The following is a 21,409-nucleotide window of genomic DNA, read 5'->3' as shown; positions in this document are numbered from 1 at the left end:
TGCCGACCGCCCTGGTCGAGGAACTTGCTGCGGATGATCTCGCTATTGTGAAGCCGATATCTTGTCCCGACCAATTAAGGTACTCAACCGTTGGTGGAGGCATTTTCTCTGCCATAAACACCTGTCGTGAGATTACTTTTTGAGCTCTATTGGATGGCCTTCCCTTCGAATCATCGACACCGGCTCCGTTGGAGTTAGGATCAACATAAGGTGGTGGTGCGGGTGCTGCCGCTATTCTGAGCTGGTGTCGATTGTCCTCTGTAATCGCGGGAGGTGGCGGTAGGTGAACTTCGCTTCTAGGTTCCCGAGGGTTTCTCTGTGCTGCTCGAGTGTGAGCATTTTCTGCACATCTGAACATTGCTTGGAAATTTCGACAATCTTTCTGCAGGTGTCCTGACTGTCTTTTCCCATTGCTATCGAGGAAAAAATGCATCTGGCATGGTCCATTTAACATTTCTTCGGGAGACACAAAAGGTCGTGGAAACCTTGGCCCACTATTTTGCCTGTTGCGGGAGTCATCCCTATTATCGCTTCGCTGCTCATTGCTTCTCTGATAGTCGTCTCTGTTGCTTCCTCCGGTATTTGCCCGAAATCCTGCCGAAATTTGCCCTGGGGCGTCATAAGTTGGATACTGCCGAGGAAATCGTCGCCTCGACTGATAATTTCGACCACGGTCTTCTTCTGGCGACCTGTGTCGTTTATTGTGGACAGCGTCTTCTCCGTCTGCCCATCTATTTGCTATCTCCATCAACGCGGATACTGTTTTTGGATTGGTCCTTCCCAAATCCTCGACAAAGTCTCCACGCCTAATTCCTGCGACAAACGCATCTATTGCTCTCTCGTCGGATATATTTTCTCGCCGAGTTTTTTATGATGTTCCACCTTTGGATATATTTTCTCATTGATTCATCCGGCTTTTGTCGACATGCCCTCAGCTCTTCTAACGACGCAGGTTTTTTGCACGTGGACCTGAAGTTCTTGACGAATACGTCCTCGAAACTTTCCCAATTGCCGATGGATCCCGGCGGAAGTTTTTTGATCCAAGATCGTGCGGCTCCACTTAAGTGCACCTGAATACTTTGCATCGCTGTTGCTCTAGTTCCTCCAGTTAGCTTCACCGTCTCGAGGTAATCAATTAAGCCAGTCCTCCGGATCTTGCAGGCCGTCGAACTTTTTGAAATGATCGGGTAACTTGAATCCCGAGGGGACTCGAGTTTTTCGGACTCTTCTCGTGAAGCACGGTAGACCGCACATATCCTCGTCATTAAGCTCCGGGGACTGCCGATGATCCCTTCTGCTTTGCCTTGCTCTATCGACCCTTGCTTGTACTCCTGCATCTCTTGCTCCACTTGGTCCTTCCGGAGCTGCCGCCGTTGCTGCCGCAGGTCGTGGACTATTTTGCCTTGCCGTTCCTTCGGGAGGCGTTGCTACGAACGCTGTCCCCATAGCTCCAACTCCTGCCAATGCCATGTTGTATAATGTTTCCCTTGGATCTCCCGGGGGTGGCCTGGATGCAAGGATGTAAGCTTGTGTCGCCATATACCCAGCCTTCCGGTGTCTTAGGGATAATATTTCCCCTTGTATCTATCGACATAAAAGACATGTCGAGGTTTTGAACCAAGAACTCTCTTTCGCTTCGGGTATGTGTTGTAACCTTGATCTTCCTCTCGTTCCGAGCCTCCCGTGGCTATCACCCGAAACTCTAGATTGTCCACTTAGATCTGCCCTTCTCCTCGCTAGATGCGTAGCTGCCTCCTTTCTCATGTTCAACTCAGCTGTCTGTTTTTCTATTTCTCGGCAGTTCGTGCGAGCATATATTGATAAGCTTGCAGTTCTTGAGCTGTAGCTGTTGTCGTCATTGGTTCCGAACCATCTATGGCTTTTGCCGCTCTATCCCAGGCTGCCTGTGGAAGTTGGACTCTGACGCGTGGTGTGGGCCCGACATATTTAGTGCCCATACCTCTCCTTAGATCTGAGGGATCGACAAAAGGATTTCCCAACTCGTCGAAAGCCTCCGATGTTTCCTCTTGATCTTCGATAGCATAAATCTGATGATATTTTGTATTCAGATCTATGTTGGGTTCGGTGACATCATTGTCGAGATTGATGAAGACCTTGCCCACTGTGAGAGATTTGTCGATGAAGTCATAACTGTCGACATCGCTTGAGCCATCGCTTATATATGAGTCCGCGGATGACTCAAACGATGCGTCGTCGAAGGTCTTGGCGAGTTGCTCTCTTGCTCGATGCCGACGTAACGTGATGCCGAAGTTTCTTCTTCCGACTCAGCTTGCCGATGCATAGCTTGAAAAATCAGAATCGACCGCCGACGATCCCGACGAAATCGGAATTTCGACACGATACGATCCTTCTTTCTCGACGCGAAAGTGGAACCTTCCGAACGTCATCTCCAAGGGCTCCGCCAGATACGCATATGCATCCAAACGGGAGGGTGGGTGAGGAACAAAATCAACAAGACCAGCGAGCGATCCGTTTACCTCGATCCATGGTGTTGCTTCCGGTTGACGATGTCGAAGATCTTGAACGTGCCATCGAGATCGGATCCTTACGCCTCTAATCCCCACGAGACGGCGCCAATTGACAAGGGATTAACTTGTCAATGCCTATGGATTGTAGGCTAGGGTTTAGTTAGAAGTAGAGGGCAAGTAGATCTCGAAGGTTTCAGCCGAAAAGTACTCGACGAATATGAAATCTAGGGTTTGCAGACAATGATTCGATGATCTCTTCGTCCCTCGACCCCCCCTTTATATAAGAGGTGGAGCCGAGGGTTTCGTCTTGTACAAGTTACAGAGTCCGGGACGGTTTCTAACTCATCCCGCCAGATTACAAATAACACTTCCTATTACAACTCTATCTTTTCCTTTAACATATCTTGGGCTTCCGAATCTTCTTCTTCCTCGGGTAGTGGGCCTTCAATAAACCCCGGGTACTATATTTGGCAGGCCCATTTGGGATGCCTATGTCATGGAGCCTATTGCGAAAAGCGCTCCCCACTGAGAAGAGAGCAGGTAAGTTTTCTATACACATCAATGAGGGGTGCTCTCGATGCGGAGCAATGGAAGACGAAATGCATATGCCTATTGCGAAGTTTTTTTATTCTAATCACCCATCCATCCCAGACTTGATTCATCCCATTATTTCCACTGGTCACCCTTTAGCTTCACATGAAAATATATATACATTCCTATTCTTATGGTGCCTTGGGAAACCAAGAAACGATCAGCTGTTTTGCAGGAAAGCTCATAAACCTTGGCAAGTGTTTTCTGCAACAAATGCTATACTCCAAGGAGCCAAGTTGGATGACAGGGCACATGACAACTTGATACAAGATCTTCCTTACCAACATGAGGTGCCTGGACCAACTTCTTCCGTTCAAGACCAATAGTATACCACAAGTTCAACTCGGGATTTGCACATCAACCATCGGGTGTTTCCTTCTCCAGGGACGACCGTCTCCGATCCATGGAGCATTCTAGGCACAAAGATCTTTACAGATGCTTCATGGCTGCAACTCCAACATCAGAGCACTTCTACGTCGAAGGCAGGAATATGAATTTTCATTCAGTTTGAAGGCGCCCACCGATGCGGCAGGCTCTTCATCTCAGCTATTTCTACCCCGGCTGCTTCGGCACTGCAAGCCAGAGCTTTGGGACTTCTTCTTGCAACAAAGTTGGCACACCACCTTTAGCTTCAGCAGGTTCACTTCTTCACCGACAACGCAATCCTAGCAAGGGAAGCAACTGCATGTAACATTAATGAAGACCTGGCAGATTAGGCCACAACTAGCTGCTCTTTTTAGCATGCAATCTTTCTATCAGCAGAAAATATTTCATGTTCCCAGGAGCACGAACTTCAAAGCTGATTTCCAAACAAAGCTTTCTACTAGGATTCAGGTTTATGGTAGGCCTTTCTCCTTCAGGTGCCTTGCTAACAATGAGGATGACCTACGATGCTCCTTCAGAGATGTATTTTTAGAATTCAGTGACGCCTTATGCACACTTGCTTTTGTAAAATGTTGCTGAACTTAATGGAAAAACCCTTTATGTTCAATAAAAAACATGTCCACTCAACACATGATAGTAGTTCCTCAAGATCGACTTGTCCCTACATACCCCCAGTAATGACTAGAACTTATTTTGTGTAGGAGCCATGATAAGTACACTCCTATATGCAAGTTTGGAAAAATGATGGCGCGTTCTTTTGCGTATAATGATATAATGAAGGCTATTCTCCACCAGAATGTGGAAAGATATCTACCAAGTACGTCGATAACATAGAGGTGGTGCAGACAAGATAAGGAAATGCATAAATCTGCCCTTGCACCAAGAAGTGCAGATGACAGTGCAGCGAAATTCCGCGTGTTCATAAACAGATTGGTTCACATGGTATCATGAATGGTTCAAGAAGCCAAGGTAATAAAATGAAGAAAGCTCCCAAAACAAAAGAAAGAGCATCTGAACTCCGAACTAAACAACCTCTTACCTATGAATCTATATACATTAAAAACTAAAGAGTAAAATCTGAAAAGTAAGGACTGAGATCCCTATAGACTAAAAACTAAAGACTAAATGCAAAGAGAGTTTTTTGAATAACACATTTTTCTTTATTTCTAGAAATAATACTTGTTTCCGATAGTTCGTCGGAATAATACACCGTGAGAAAAACGGAACCCGATCGGAGCCAACGGAGCCCGATCGGGGTAGTATAGCCCGATTACTTAAGATTTTGTGGACCATATGCGCGGCTTCTCGATTCATTTGCAGTAATCGGGGTTCTCTAACCCGATTGCATCCACGGGTGCAACTACCCCGACTAGAGCCAATCAGGCTATGCGTACCCGACTTTTTTTTGGGTCGAGTAACTTGTCCCCAAAATTTTGGCCCTATTTCCCGCCACCGTTCTCCCGGCTACCTTCCCGCCACAGTTCTCCTACCAACCTGTTGCCGCCACCCCTCTCCCGCCACCCCTCTCATGCCACCCTCTTTCCCGCCACCATTTCTCGCCAATTAATCTTGACGGCTCTCAATAAAAATACTGAACCGCAAGATTGTTTTGAACAACCAGTGTTTCTATCCCTTTCTTCCGCCACCACCACTTTGCTGCCATGAGTCTTCCTTGGTCGGACCAGGACTGGAGGTCGAGGAAGAAGAAGGATGCAAGCTTGCCCCGGGGCATTCGAGCGAAGTGTTGCTGGCAGTGACGAAGCTAGGAAATAATCTCAATGGGGTCAGCTGAATATTATACAGCTAAATATTATATCTAATTCACTGGTGTCATCTATGTAAAAAAAACAGTTCCTAGTAATAATTAGTGAAGAGTTTTGCAATATTCAGTGGGGTCAGCTGACCACAATGCCAATAAGGAAGGTCCATCCCTTGTTGTTGGTGCGGCGATCTTGCGAAGGTGAAAGAGGCGGAAGATTTCTCTGATAAGTTTGGCATGGAGTTTTTAATGTGTGCCAACTATGATCACCATGCACCGGCAAGCTCATCTTACGCGAGACCTCCGATATCTTGTAAGCAAGGGGAATGGACAAATTGTTCTATTTTCTTGGCAGTAACGTTCATACAACTTTTGCAGTCACCTCCACCACTTTATATGTGGTACAACTGGATTTACAAGGAGCAGCCCGAGTGGGCTATCAAAGAGATTGAAGATAGGCATTATCGCGCGTGGGCCGACTTCAAGGCGGAGGAGGCAGAGGAGGTTGTTGCAAAGTCGAAAGCAGCGCGAGAGAGATTGGTGCACACTACAAGAAAAGTTTTTATCAACAACGTCAAATTTTTGTCAGCTAAGGGGCGTTTTTCGTCACCTATGAGCCTAAGCTGATGATATGGGTTTTGTGGTGCATATCGCGTCACCTATGGATGCACCATGATTTTTTCGGCCCGTCGCGTTAGGGTGCCATTTGGCCACGAAAAATCGGGCCATAGTAAAAGATTTTTGGGAGTACATTTGACTACCGACGTCATGCAAACTAACACGTGGCAGACATCGTTAACTGTACGGTAACGCTATTTACCGGCTGAAAACTCGTGGTAGATGGTAGGCCCATACAAGGAAGCAACACCTTAAGCAGGCCAGCTCAATAAGAAAATATTGGGCGGGCCCACTTAGTTAGCGGGTCAGGCTAGTTGACTTAATTTTATCAGTCAACTATATAAATGGGCTAGTTGTTAGTTATGCGGGTCGGACCCAATATCTTGGTTTGACTAGTCAAAGACTAAATGAGCCAGCAAAATCAGTTCGTGGACCAGCCCAGCTGAGTAGGGTTGACCAATCAAACATCTATAAGGGCCGGCACACTATGTCCATGGGTCAGGCGAATGTCCTGGTTTGACCAGTCAACGTTATAACTAGGCCGGCTAACTTAGATGTCGAGCTGGGCCAGATTTATTTGTTTGACTAGTCTACTTGTAACCTTGATCGGCAAATGGGCCGGGCCAACCTTATATTTTTGCTTGGTAAATTCGTTGACTAGGCTAGCCCAATAAGTAAATGGACCGGCTCAATAAGTAAGTAGGGCCTCTCGAAATTAAGTGGGTCGGCAATAAGTACGTGGGGCCGACCCATAAGTACTTGGGCCCGGTCCAATAGGTAAGTAAGTTGGACTAATAAGTAAGTGGGCCAGCCCAGAACGTTTAACTGGTCACCTTGCATTCTAGGCTGGCCCAGCTAGGATTATCAAAAGGTCCATTAAGTTTCATAGGACCGTTTAACTACGGTCTGCTAAACTAATTGTGAAATCCAATTACAGTATCAGTGAATACCCAATTTAATCTAGCACGTGCAAATCGCAATTACAAACATTTAACAACCACTTAGTGTTTCACATTGTAGCATTGTGTCCAATTCATTTAAACATCATTTCAGATAATAAAATAAATATAATTTTACAAATAAAATAATAAGGCAATTAATATTTTCAAATAAAAAAATTACATATAATCATGGAGGGCTCCTATTAGCATAATCAATAAAATGCTGGTATTTGGCAATCACTTTGATTGAATCATATGTACTCTTTTTCAACATATCAGCTATAGATCTTAGAGCAGCAACACCATGTCTTTCTGCATACACTACAACCTTTAGATATTTATCATTTGAAAATAATGGTCTCGGTTGACAACTATGGGAGGATGCATCGAAAGAAAGGTCCGAACTTTCGTGGCCTCTCTTCTCATGAGAATTGCTTCATTACAACTACAATCTAATAATATTGCAAACATGTATTAAGAATTGTCGATATCAGATAGTCACAAGTAGCAGAAATAAGCACAAGCTAGAAAATGTATGAAACATGTACTAAGCACAGACTTACATTATATCGTTGCATAGGCTCACTATGGATCTTTTTTGACGCCTATCTTCTAATGAGGACTGCTCACTACAGGAAAACGTATCTTTGCCGGGTATATTTTCCTTTACCGGGTGTATTTTCTCGGGTACACGGCAAAGCCCCTCTTCGCCGGGTGCCAAAAAGCAACACACGGCAAAGAAAACTGTGCCGAGTGTAGCACCCGGTGAAGAAATATGACACGGCACAACAGGTAAAATACACTCGGCAAAGAGACACACCCGGCGAAGACAATCTTTGCCGAGTACCTCGGAGCTACACACGGCGAAGAAAGCTGCCACGTGGCATATAACGTGCATGGTTGGTGGGCTAGTAACGGCGCGTTTCTTCGCCGGGTGTCTCCCGTTACATACTCGGCAAAGAGCATCTTCGCCGGGTGTTTTTTGGCGGTACAAGGCAAAGACACCCACCTATGCTTTTCTTCGCCGGGTGTCTCCCTTTAGATACCCGGCAAAGAGCATCTTCACCGGGTGTTTTTTTGGTGGTACACGGCAAAGACAAATTTTCACGCGCGTATACCTACCTATGCTTTTCTTCGCCGGGTGTCTCCCTTTGGATACCGGGCAAAGAGCATCTTTGCCGGGTGTTTTTTGGCGGTACATGACAAAGACAAATTTGGCCGCAGCTGCTATGATAGCGGGGTCCATTAGTTCCGGATCGGATTTCACTATGAGCGAGGGATCGATTGTTTATTCTGTTCCCCGAGCTGGGCAACTTGTTTCCCGTTTTTTTACTTTCTTCTTTCTTCTCCTGGAAGGCTTTCTTCTCCTTCTCCGCCAAGGCTTTCTTCTCCGCCTCCGCTTTTTCCAATATTTCTTCTTGCCTACGAAATTCACGTCCATAGTCGTCAGGCATATTCCGCTCGACTTGGGACGGTGTCGTCAAAAAATCCTTAGCCCACTTCTTTTCCTTCTCAGTAAATACTGGCTTGGGCTCAGGCTCTCTTTTCGCCTTCATATCCGCCTTCCATTTCTCATGGTGAGCAGCCGCGGCCGCGTTGGTTTCCTCGACACTAAGTTCCCAAGGTCTCGGGATGAGAGGCTTCAGTGATGGCATTGGTACCTTTGTGGTCTTAGGTATATAAGGGTCTGGGTTAATAGTCCAGGAGGGGGTTGCCTTGCTGTCCGCCTGCTTCTGCTTCGTCGCCTCGAGCCGGCCGCCGTTGCTGCGTCGTGAGCAGAGGCCAGCCCGCCTCGCCCCGGTGTGGCCACGGTCTCCGTCGCCTCCGTCGGCTCGAGCCGGCCGCTGTTGCTGCGTCGTGAGCAGAGGTCATCGCCGCATCGCGAGGAGGGGTAACACGAGCTCGGCCTGCGCCCCGTCGCCCCTTTCTCCGCCATCTCAAGCCGCCGCCGCTGCTGCATCGTGAGGAGGGCCACCGTCTCGTCGCAAGGAGGGGGGCCACGAGCTCGACCTGCGCCCCGTCGCCCCAGTCTCCGCCGTCTCGAGCTGCCGCCGCTGCTGCGTCGTGAGGAGGGCCACCATCTCGTCGCAAGGAGGGGCGCCACGAGCTCGACCTGCGCCACCGCGTGGTGAGGATGGCCGCCACGATGTCGTCCGTCATGAGGAGGGCTGCCACGAGCCCCTGCTGCCGCCGCGTCGTGAGGAGGGCTCCGGGGCGAGCAGCTGTTGGGAGCCACGCCGGCGAGCTCCTTTTTTTTAATCCTTAACCAAATCTTTGCCGTGTACCCACCAGAAACACCCGGCGAAGAATTAGCGACGACGATGGCTTTTTATGTTTGCCGTGTACCCAGAAAAAAGACACGGCGAAGAAAAGGCGTCGTTAGACGGAATGGAAAACGGTGTTGCGCTTTTCTTTGCCGGGTGTTTACGTTTGACACTCGGTAAAGGCTCTTTGCCGTGAATCCGCAAAAAAACACCCGGCGATGATTCTTCGCCGGCCATGTCTTTGCCGTGTCGTCTTCGCCAAGTGTTATACACGGCAAAGACTTTGCTGGGTGTTTTTAGCCCTTCGCCGGGTATTTTAGATACCCGGCAAAGATACCGTTTCCTATAGTGGCTTCATTACAACTACATTATGATAATATTGCAAACATAGTTACACCAATGAACTATTCAAACATGTATTATGCACTGTAGATATCAGATAATAATAGGTAGCCGAAATAAGCACAATATAATGTATGAAACATGTACTAAGCACATACTTACATTATCTCGTTGCACATGCTCACTACGGATCCTATTTTGGCGCCTATCTTCTAATGAGGACTGCTTCATTACAACTGGATTCCGGTAATAACGCACACATAATTACAACAATGAACTATTCAAACATGTATTATGCAATGTAGATATCAGATAATAACATGTAGCAGAAATAAGCACAAGATAATATATGAAACATGTATTAAGCACAGACTTACATTAGATCGTCGCACTGGCTCGATGCAGGTCCTTCTCTTCTGTGCACTAGTTATGGTTAACATGTCTGTCATTTTATGCTCAACTAGGTGAAATGCAAATCCTCCTTCTCCATTATTATCCATAATTTTTATTTAGATATCACATTTAAGACCAAGTTAGCTGGTTTCAAATAATAAAAACAGTTGGGCTACCAAATGAATAAGCTAATATTTACCAGATATCATATTTAAACCAACTAGATGTTGCTTTGCATTAGATAATAATATCAGATATTCAGATTTAGAGTAATGCGTGAATATAACTGTAATGCCAAGGTTTTCCACATAAAGTAAACTGGTATTAAGAATGACCACATGTCAGGTTCAAAGCAGCTTCACAGTTGCTCCAAGACAAGCATATTAAATAGGAAGAAACATAGTAAAGCGTGAATTGCACAGCTATGGCAAGGTTTTAAGTGCTAATCTTTGGCAGAATGAACAATGCATAGATAATAACAGAAGTAAAGTACCACAATTAGCAACCAAGAACTCAGATTTCAACCTTTCGTGGCATCACCACCGTTAATATTAGAGGTTCTATGTATAGTTATGGTTTCTATCAATGAAAATATATAATTTTTTTGCCTTAGGCATTTGGGGCAAGCCCTAACCCAAACAGATAAAAGGTGCGGTGCAGCTTATTTACTATCCATTGACCGCAAATAGAAACAAATTTTGTTCGAAATAGGTGGAGCCGCTGGAGACCGCAAGGCTACACCAAACGGACAACTCATGCATGCTCGTTGGCTCGGTGCCACTCGTGCAGCTGAAACAGTGTTGCATGGGTCATGACTCATGCGTGTGTGTACAAGTGCTGAATGACGACGGGCGGGAGAAGAGTCTCCACGATCTAATAACCCTAGTAGAAAACAGATCTTTTGTTCAGAGATGTCCGAAGCATTAGTCCTAGCCGTATTTGTTACCGGGACTAATTAGTCACGGGTCCAACGGCTAGAATGCCGAACAGTTTTAGTTCCGGTTCAGACGGGACCTTTAGTCCCGACTGAATACATCAACTGAGACTTAAGGGGTTGTGGTAGGCTGCGGTTGGTGGGAACTAAGTCCGGATTGGTTTTCTAGGTTTTTTTCTTCCCTCGTGGATCACATTTTTTAGCTTTGTAAAGTACATAAGAAAATGATAGAAAATTAAAAATTAAAAATCCTTATAGATGTAGCTAGGTTAGGTGATCTAGTTATTATGAAAAAAAATAACAAACATGAATTTTGACTTATTTTGCAAAAAAAAACTGTATTTTTCGGTAAGATGGCAATAACTTTTGCATACGAATTTGAAAAAATGTTTAATATAGGAAAATATATCTATGTGAAAAGTTACATCCAAATTCAACAATCTATGGTCGTTTAGACAATTTTTACATTCTCAAACTGCCAAAGGGAAATATGAAAAAATTTCAAATTTTAGATTTTGAAAAAAAAAACAATTTATTGTTATTTATTTGTTCAAGATTATTATTACTTCATTATTTTTGTTTATTAAATTAATTATTTGGAATTCAAATAATAAATAAGTGTCATGACCAAGAGGTTAATATGATTAAGATGATACTAATATCAATAACATGTGCGCAAAGTACTTGGAAGCGGGACCAAAGAAACTCAGAAGTTAAGCGTACGGTCAAATAACTGAAATACTAGAAATTATGGAAAAAATAGAATGGAAAAATAGAAAAAAAGAATGAGAAAAATACACATGGACTCCTTTAGTCTCGGTTGGTGTCCCTCCACGCACAACGTTGGCGGCGACGGCTTCAATTATTTTTTACAATTGTTTAGGACAAAAAAAGTTCATCTTTGAAAAATGTTCAAATTAGCATATTGTTTAAGGTTTTAAAAGTTTGAACATTTTTTCAAAACATGCCATTAGAAACCAGAAAACCATCAGGATGTTGTCTGACCCATGATCGAGCTCGAATCATGGTGACTACAGCGTCACACATGCACCTAATTTGAACCATCAACTACTCTGGCTCCCCCTGGAGTTGGTCGTCAATCTCTAGGCGGTTGAGTTCAGCAGCGGTCGGAGTGGCGCCGCACATATCCATATTCTTGCCGATGGATTAAACATGTCCCATAACCAACCAATGCGGCACCTTCCGTTGCTGAGGCCGATCTTCCAGCCATAGGTCTCAACGTGCCGCCGCCGCGTCTTCTTGCCCATCTTCGCTCACTTCTTGTCGGTGATCCATCAGCAGCCAAAGGGCCACTTGAGGTAGTAGGACCACCACTCGTGTCACCGGCAGCATGGTCCCGATCTACCTCCATCGGCGGCGGTGGCATCATTGGAGATTCAGCCGCTTTGTTGTTTTTCTTTATGATCATTGCTCGAGAGCCACTTTATTGTTGGATGGTTAAGAGGGCAGTGACACCACCAGCCCATCGGGGATCGTACCATATGTTTGACACTTTCATGTCTCACAAAAGGTGGAATATTTCTCACGGGAAGACGATGTTTCTATCGATAACAAGACACCTGGTTGACTTCATCGATCTAAATAACCGTCAGATCTGTTTGTTCAACTCATTCTCTTGAAATACTCTTGGCTTGTTTGATTCATCGGATTCGAATAGAAATTGCGTAGGATTTAGATTCTATGGGAAATTTTTCTACACTAGTTGTTTGATTCATAGGAACGTACCCTACATGAACTAATCCTATAGGAATCATGTAGTGCAAATCCTATAGTAATTAAATATTAGGTCATACCTAGAAAATTTCCTTTGGCACAATCAAACACAACTCATCTTCCAATATAAGGATGGCAATGGGTAGGGTATAGACCAGGTAGAGCCATACCATACACATACCTATATAGTCAATCGTGACAACCTTATACCCATATACCCATACCCATAGGTATAAAACTTTACCCATACTCATACTAGGCTGATACTCGTACCCATTGGGTACCCGGTGGGTATGTCAAATTGTACACAAGTCACTCACAATTTTACATTTATCGATAAACAATTTTATTAAAAAAATAAATTATCTCAACTTAATAATAGGTAGCTGAGTACATCATAATTAAAAAAATATAAAAAATCACATTCTCATACTCTAACTCATAAGACAACAAAAATAGACGTGCCACATAAAAAATAGACAATAGATAGACATGGCATAGGTATACCCGCGGGTACGAGACTATACTCGTGCCCTATCCATGACTTACCGGGTAGGGTATGAGTACTACCCATGGGCATAAAAGTGAACCCATACCTTGCCCATACAGGTACGGTACCCATACCCATGGATCGAATTGCCATTCTTATTCCGATATGATTGAACCAGCCATAACATATTAATCCTATGTTTTTCTGTTTTTACAAGTTTTCTATCCTATAAATCAAGGATCCATGGGTGTATGTTCCTAGTGAGTGTATATACGAAGTTGCGGATGCAGGAAAGAATTGTAGGGGGCACACCTCAATTTTTTTGCGCACCCTCAAAAATGTGAAAAAACCTTTGCATAATGAAGTAATGAACAATATACATGATAAATTCATTGTAAACATTGGAGTTCAATACATATATCAAATGTGCATGATTAAAATACAAATAGTTCAAAATATTAAAAGAGTCTTACATGATAGAATATATCATAACTAGAAGATTACATCATTTCTTTAATCTACGGTTTCGCATTGCCATGAAAGTTTCAATAATGGCATCATCACTTACATTAATGTACACCTCTCTCTTGATAAATTTCAATAAGGAATGGTTCAAGAGCTCATCACCCATACTATTTCTCAACTTGTTTTTCACTAGACTCATTGCGGAAAATACTCTTTCAACATTCACCGTCGCCACCGGTAGGAGCAATATCAATTTGAGAAGCATGTAAACTAAATCATAAACAACATGTTTTGTTTTGTTTCAACAGGCTTAATAGAGAGCTCACCAAGATGATTGACACATTTGAATCTATCATCTTTTCTCATGCCATCAATAAAGATCTCAAGTTGGGGATCAAGAATTAACAAATCCATGCTTGATATGTCATTGGGGTAGAATTGAGAAAGTCTCATTACCTTTTGTACATCATAAGAAGCAAATGAATTCACGGGGTTCAAAGCCGCCATACAAATAAGCTAACTCCATGTTAATCTCATCAAACCGATTGTCAAGCTCTTGAATAATTTGATCAACAACACCAAGTTACACTTATCTTCTATACCGATCATCATTTGTTTGCTTTTCATAATACCGTTGTGATCTTCCATGAGCCACATAATTAGACTCCGGGGAAGGACTTAAATGCCATGAGTGTTGCAAAAGATTGTCACCTTTGCAAGAAATTTTCCCATCCAAGTGATGACCTCATATCCTTCATTTTATCCTTTGCCAATCCAACTAGCCCCATTGCATTGAGAATATCTTGATCATTCTTTTGCAAAAATATAGACAAGTAATTTGTGTAGCCAAGAACAACAAGCATCAAGTTGAGATTAAAAACAAGTCAAATGATTCAAAGGCCGCGACAACTTCTCTTATTCTTGTCCACTCACTCTTTTGTGAAGGATCTTTTCCAATATTTACAAGCACATCAAGGATTGTGGGGTACATATCAACAATGTGTAGAATGGTCTTGTAATGAGAGCCCCATCGAGTATCACCGGGTCTAGATAAACTCATCTCTTGATTGAGTCCACTTCCACTTTCATTTTCACCCATCTAAAGTGCTTGTAAAACTTGTTGAGCTCTAACATCTCGAAGCATGTCATGACGCTTGCAAGAAACTCCAATGATATTGAACAAATAACAAACATGATCAAAGAACCACACACATGCTTCATTATCATTTGCCACGGCAATAAGAACCAATTGAAGTTGATGTGCAAAGCAATGTATGTAATAAGAAGATGGCGACTCTTTCATGATCAATGGTTTCAACCCCTTAATCTCACCCTTCATGTTGCTAGCCCCATCATATCCTTTCCCCCGGGATCATGCGGAAAAAGTGAGCATCATAGGAGTATGACCTTGCATTTGGTTGCGGTGAAGGTGGATGTGGTGTTGTATCTTAAATTTCAATCTCACTCTCAATATCGCATTGGACCGAAGGTTCGAAATCAAGCCCACCATCTTCGATTTCTACATAATGTATGACTAACTGTGTTGAAGAAGATGCTATCTTCTTTGTCTTTGATGCTTGTTTCTGAAAAAGTAGCACAATTTTGCTACCCCTCTTCATTTCTACATAATTGAAACATTCAAACATTAACATTTTCACAATTTTATTTGTTACTCATAGTCACATAGAGTCATGCATACATTTTCAATTTACCAAACGTCCAAATAGAGAGAATAAGTGAATAAGTAACAGAGGCAGAGGCAGAGAGCGCGGCTGCGGGTCACCTGGTCGCTGGTCGTCGGCGACTCGGCGCGAAGAGCAGGGACATGGGGGAGAGAGGCGGCCGATAGACAACGGTCACTGCGGCGACCGGGGCTAGGTGAGGGAAGAAAACGTCGGGGCGGTGAGGTCGAGGGCGGGCCCGCGGCGTTTGGAGGTGGCGCCGGGGCCGCGGCGGTGGTCGGTCGGGGGCTCAGGGCGGCGGTCGATCGGGGCTCGACCGTTTGGGGGTAGGGCCTCGGGTCGCTCAGTCGCTCGGAATCGCCGCCTGGGACTCTGGGAAAGGAGCCTCCGAGCCTGGCCTCATGACATCTACTCCTCGTCAGTCGTCTCCTCCCAATGGGCTTTTTTCTATGGGGTACCTAATAGCCCCACGACCCCCCGTGCTGTGTCCGCCCATGTATATGAGAGCATCTCCACTGGCGGTCCCGATAGCGTTTTGGAGGCCGGGAGCGAAAATCCCCGTGCCAGTACAGTTCAAGTTGCCACACGGCTGGTACGTCTCCAATGGCGGCTTCACCGTGCCGCCGCCGCCGCCGCCAGGAGCACATACGCGGGCCCTTGCCAGGGAACGGCGAAACCAGATGACGCCGGAGGAGAGGAGCCAGCCGGACAACGCTCTCAACAGCCCGGACTAGGGACCGCGTTTCCAACACGAGCGCGCCGTCGAGCTCGCGCTGACGGCCAACCGCTCGAGTGGCCGCTTCAACACCGTCGGCCACCGTGCCTGGTGGTACGGCTGCGACGTCGACGACACGCTCCGCCAGTACGGCTTCCGTCCACGCGTCCGCGGGCAATGGGAGTCGGTGTACTTCCCGTGGGCGGCGTGCATGGCGCCGCGGGCGCCGACCTTGCAGAGGCCGCCGGAGAGGACCGCGACGTCCGGAAGCTCACGCACCGGATTGTCGTCTGCCGTTGCGCGCACGCGTTCGGCCGCGCCCGCGCCTCCTTACGGAGGCGTCATCATCCGCGACGAGGCGATGCGCATGTCCTCTGTTTCGGCCCGTCGGACGACAGGGTCGAGCCGCCGCCACCGCGCCAAGAGGAGGATGCCGCGGTCTCGCCACCACTTCCGCCGGTGAAAAAGAAATGGTGGGAGAAGGAGGCCGAGGCGCAAGCGGCCCTCCGTGGCGATTGCGACGAGGAGGAGTTCCCCGCCCTACAGTACATTGCCGGCTGCTCTGTCGAGGAAGACTACTGGCATCGCGATCGACCCGCGGCAGACGGTTGTGTGGTCCGCCAGGGACCACGGCGCCAACTTCGTTGACATTGACGGGCCTTTCGAGCTGCCGGCGCCGAAGGAGGAGAAGGCCGCGAGGTCGACAACTGGTCCTTCGGGTCATCCAACGGCGACGACCTGGACTTCAGAGCCTTCGACTCCCAGCGCCGCTAGATGTTTTTTTAGTATTTTAGTTTAAATTTGCGTTAAATTTGTATAAATTTCGTTCAAACTTCGTATATAAATATCGTTTTCAAAATTTAAATTTAACTTTCTAAATATATCGGGGCTGCCGGTATAAGTACGTCGGTGTAGGAGCAGCATCCCCAAATAAAGAATGCAGTACCGGCGGCCCTTATACGGAGGTGTCGGCAACTCTGTTGGAGCCTATTTGAGGCTGCCGATGAGATGCTCTAAGTTGCGTTTACATAAAACGGTGTTTTCACAGGAAAAAAAACAGGAACTTGCTCGGGAAACAGGCTCGACCGGACCGGGCCCATGTCTGCGAACTGCATATGCAGGACCAGCCCGTGGCCATCCACCGTGGGTCCCGAATCCAACGGTTCACAATGCGGCCCACAGCCATAAATGCAAGCATTGTAGCAGTTGACCCGAATTTATGCCCACAAAGCCCATGTCCCACCAGCCAGCTTCAGAGAGGCCATGGACGTGTACCACCGTGGGTCCCATCGAGTCGGACCCATCTGTCGGCGGAGAGAAACGTGTCGCTGAGCGCGCCGTGGTAGACGGGAGCCAGTAAAGGCAGCCGGGCCCGCGCCCCCATTTCGAAACATTTTTCGTCGGTCGCGTCACCGCGCAAGCGCAACGCTCCAAGCAGTTTCAAAACGTTCCCCTCGAAGCACGTGACTCTGCAGGCCGGCGGTGACGTGACGGGAGGTGACGGGACCGCGACGCAAACGCCTAGGCCGTTTCGCGTGGAGGCGTTTTCGAAAAGTTGTTTCATCCCAGCCTCCTCTCTCCCCTCAACCCACACCTCCACCAACACGAGCGACCTCGAGGCTGCCGCGACGAGATGGCGGCGGCGGCGGCGGCGGCGGTGGCCCACATCGGCCTCATGGACAGCGCCTACTTCGTCGGCAGGGGCGAGATCCTCACCTGGATCAATGCCACGCTACAGCTCTCCCTCGCCAAGGTCGAGGAGGTCAGTCTCACCCCCCCGCACTCCAATCCCCATCCCGTTCCTCCCCCGTCCTCCTCTCTCTCCGCGTCTCCCAGTACCAGATTGCTCCGTACCGGAGTTCGCTCCGCGGCTCGGTTCGAGATTTCTGTGTCGATTTTGATTCGAGTCCCCCATTTCCCTCTCGCTGCAGGCGGCGTCGGGGGCAGTGCAGTGCCAGCTGCTCGACATGGTTCACCCCGGAGTCGTGCCCATGCACAAGGTTAGCTAACACCATTTCCGATGCGCTTCCTCTTCGTTTTAGGGTGCTCTGTATTTGCGATTGCGCGGCTTAGATGGCCTCGATGCTGATTTTGGGGCGTGTTCCGCAGGTCAATTTCGACGCCAAGACGGAGTACGACATGATCCAGAACTACAAGGTCCTACAGGACGTCTTCAACAAGCTGCGGATCAACAAGGTATATCACCTCCCCTGCCCCTCCCATTTCGCCCATCATTATCCATGGATTTGGTTCATGATTTTGTCTCGCGGTTTGCCATGTGTGAGTGAATGCGGTCATGTGTTGAGATTTCAACCCGCAGCAGATATACGTCCATGGTGTTAGCATATACTAGTGGCCAAATGATCATTCCATAATGGGCTAAGTTTGTTATAAGCGCTAATGAAACTGAAGTTGTGCTCATTGCTGTTCACAGCGAGGAACAAGGAGGGATGTGAATGAAATTAACATGTGTGTTTTTCTGTATTCAAGGCTATAGCGCACGATTTGGTTCATGATTTTGTCTCACGGCTTGCCATTTGTCAACGGTGTGTTGAGATTCAACCTGGAACACATATCTGTTCCTGACGTTACCATATGGTAACGGCAAAATAATCATTCGATAATAATGGGCTAAGTTTGTTATGCAGTACTGCGAGTTGTGCTCACTGTGGTGCACAGTGAGGACTGAGGAGGGATGGGGATGAAGTTTAGTAAATGTGCTTTTTGTGTATTCAAGCCTCACAATTTGGTTGGGTCAAGGAGGGGTGCTAACTAGGTTCGCTGAGGAGGCATGGGAGTGAAACTAGGAGATGTTGTTTTGTGTCTTGGAAGGCTGTAGTGCACGATTTGGTTGGGTGAAGGAGGAGTGCGTATTAGGTTCATATGATGACGCATCACAAGCCAGAATTTGCTCTTCTGTGACTGTCTGTGCTCAGGACTTGACAGTTCACACTAGATCAGGAAAGGTTAGATAGAGTGGTGGGTGTTGTTTGTTTGGTTAGTTCCATATGCCACAAGAAGTGTATTTCTCAGCTCGTACTGCTCTGTTTATGTTTGAATTCCGCGCGAAACTAATATCCGAGCTGCGCCTTATGAATGTGTACTGATTTGGCCGCCTATGTTTTATCTAATGGTGCTAAAAGGGTGCTTCGTCTCTCTTCTTCAGCTTCCATTTTTATTGGTGTACATAATTTGTAGCATAAAAGCTTCCTTGTTGTGCTAATTAATGAATGGACGCCCCTTGCAGAATATTGAGGTTAACAGACTTGTTAAAGGACGGCCACTGGACAACTTGGAGTTTCTTCAGTGGTTGAAAAGATATTGTGATGCCGTGAATGGCGGAATCATGAATGAGTATGTGCTAAATCCAATGAAAAATGTACTTCATCACTAACTGTTGATTCGATAACACTGTTTCTTGTTTTAGGAACTACAATCCTGCAGAAAGAAGGTCTAAGGGTGGGAAAGAGCGTAACCACAAGGCTTCCAACAAGTCATCCAAATCACTTCAAGCGAACAGACTGTCTAGTGCTAATTCAGCAGATGGAGGTATCATGGATTCTAATATTATAGTGTTGGTACTTGTCTATAACTAAATAGGTGGACTGCACTTGTCTTTCCTTTAGTATATGCAGTACTGTATAAGATCAGTTCGGTTCTATTATCAATAAATTAGCTATGTTTATTGATGAAAACAAATCAACACAGGGTGTCAGTTTAAGTTGGTGGCATCACTTCTTAGTTTTTGCTCTCTGTTATTCTGAATACCATAAAAGTACTCAGCACGCCTACTTATTTTGTAAGATGTTAACTAACTCTATGCCAATCCCATTATGCAGCTCCCACAACTGAAAAAGTTTGTATTAGCACTGTTATGGAAGATCATTACATGGAGCAGATTCAACAATTATCTGAGAAGGCAAGTAGTGAATAAGTTTGAGTTGTTGTGCCATTTTTATAGTACTCCAGCTATCATTGTTGTGGAAAACCCAGCTATCTGTGAAGGGAAGTAGTGAAGGCAAGTAGTATCATTTAATGTGGACGTGGAAAACCCAGCTATCTGTCCTACATACAGTTACATGAGTATGCAACTCCAGTGTTACTCCAGAACACATTGATTTGTAGTTTGTGTTGATAGCCGCGACCTTGAGTCTAGATTCCGATCCTTCTTTCGGTGAAACATGTGGAGTTCATGTTTTGCAGCTATGAATCTGCTCAAGTTGCATCCTTGGGATTGATGTTACTATCTCTATTGGAATGCAGATTGCGGATCTGAAGGTTTCTGTGGACAGCACTGAGAAAGAAAGAGACTTCTACTTCTCAAAGTTGCGTGATATTGAGATACTGTGTCAGAGACCTGAGTTGGAGCATCTACCGGTAAATTGAATTTCTTTTGGACGTCTAACAGTTCTTTATTTATTTGTTATTGTACTCATCTACATCGAAGGGCAATAGTTTCTGAATTCTATTTAATTCGACCAAGCCTCTCAGCGACCCCCAATTCCCTATGGTGTGGTTAGATCCTAATCAATGCCACTCAAATTATGTCTGTATGGAAAGCAACTTGTTCCCTTGCATCGTGATATTCATTGGCACTTCAATTACCATACCAAAGATAATCTTTTACCATGTTGGTATATTTCTCACGGTTTCAGCAACAACTATCTGATTTTCTTTTCACCATCTAATTTCGAAACTGAACCTTTTAAAAAATGTTGACCAACAGGGGATGGATCCCTCCCTTGGCTGTACGTTGTTAGATAGATGAGACCTCTCCAGCAATTTTTTAGGTGGATAGCACCTTGGTAGGCTGGGCTCAACACCCTGAGCTCTAGCCACAAAGCCAAAGCTTGGTTCTCGAAACTGAACCTTTTGGGCATGAACAACCTGGTTCGCTTGAGTTTGTACTGTCTTTGGTATTGCAAGTTTGTATTTTGCTATAACAATTCATGTTTTTCTTCAATTGATTTTACTCAACCTGGGCGGTTTTCTTGACAGATGACAAAAGGGATAAGGAAGATACTTTATGCCGCTGATGCAAAGGATTCATCATTATCTGAGGCTAACGAAATAATCACCAGGTCACCAGGCATGTTCCCAGATGAAGCAGAGTGTCAAGCGACACCAAAATCACCATACACCTGAAGCTATAGTGGAGGATTTTGTGGTTGTCCTACTGTCAACCTGAGTAGCTCGAGATGTGTAAATTAGCAGTAGTAAATAACTTTGGCATGGACAACTGCTCGTGGCCAGTCGCCTGCAACTGTCTCTACTTGTTGAGTGCTGCATATCCGAAGACATTTCGTCCAGGAACACACGACTTATTCATGGATAACTCCTCGTCCTTGCTACACTGAAAATTGACAGTTCTTTACTTCGTTGTGTGCATTGCATGGTAGCGAGAATGATCTCTTTTTGGTGCCGATACGTCATAGTTTGCTGAAATGGCTGTGATGTCAATGAGTTAGAAATTTGCTCAGCTGTCTTTGGTCAAATGAAATACTGCGATTGATGATGCTTGTACAAGGCACTGCGGTTGGAGTAAGTGCACATCCTGACATCGAGAGAATGGTTTTCATTCACTAGACAAAGAATGCGGCAACATCAT

General features: G+C 45.7%; 1 protein-coding gene across 1 annotated transcript; it reads left to right on the top strand.

The window, feature by feature from the left end:
* Window positions 1-17,434: 17,434 nt before the first annotated feature.
* LOC124671008 (microtubule-associated protein RP/EB family member 1A) lies at window positions 17,435-21,162 on the top strand. The gene is made up of 8 exons (XM_047207455.1): window positions 17,435-17,563; window positions 17,733-17,801; window positions 17,911-17,997; window positions 19,049-19,155; window positions 19,229-19,350; window positions 19,641-19,720; window positions 20,065-20,178; window positions 20,800-21,162. Exons 1-8 carry the CDS (start codon window positions 17,435-17,437, stop codon window positions 20,944-20,946), a joined length of 855 nt encoding a protein of 284 aa, XP_047063411.1. The 3' UTR covers window positions 20,947-21,162.
* The last annotated feature ends 247 nt before the right edge of the window (window positions 21,163-21,409 follow it).

This window comes from Lolium rigidum, chromosome 7 (assembly GCF_022539505.1).
Source record: "Lolium rigidum isolate FL_2022 chromosome 7, APGP_CSIRO_Lrig_0.1, whole genome shotgun sequence".
NCBI lineage: Eukaryota > Viridiplantae > Streptophyta > Magnoliopsida > Poales > Poaceae > Lolium > Lolium rigidum.
The sequence above is the reverse complement of the archived record's forward strand: the minus strand, read 5'-3'. Positions and strand labels throughout refer to the sequence as shown.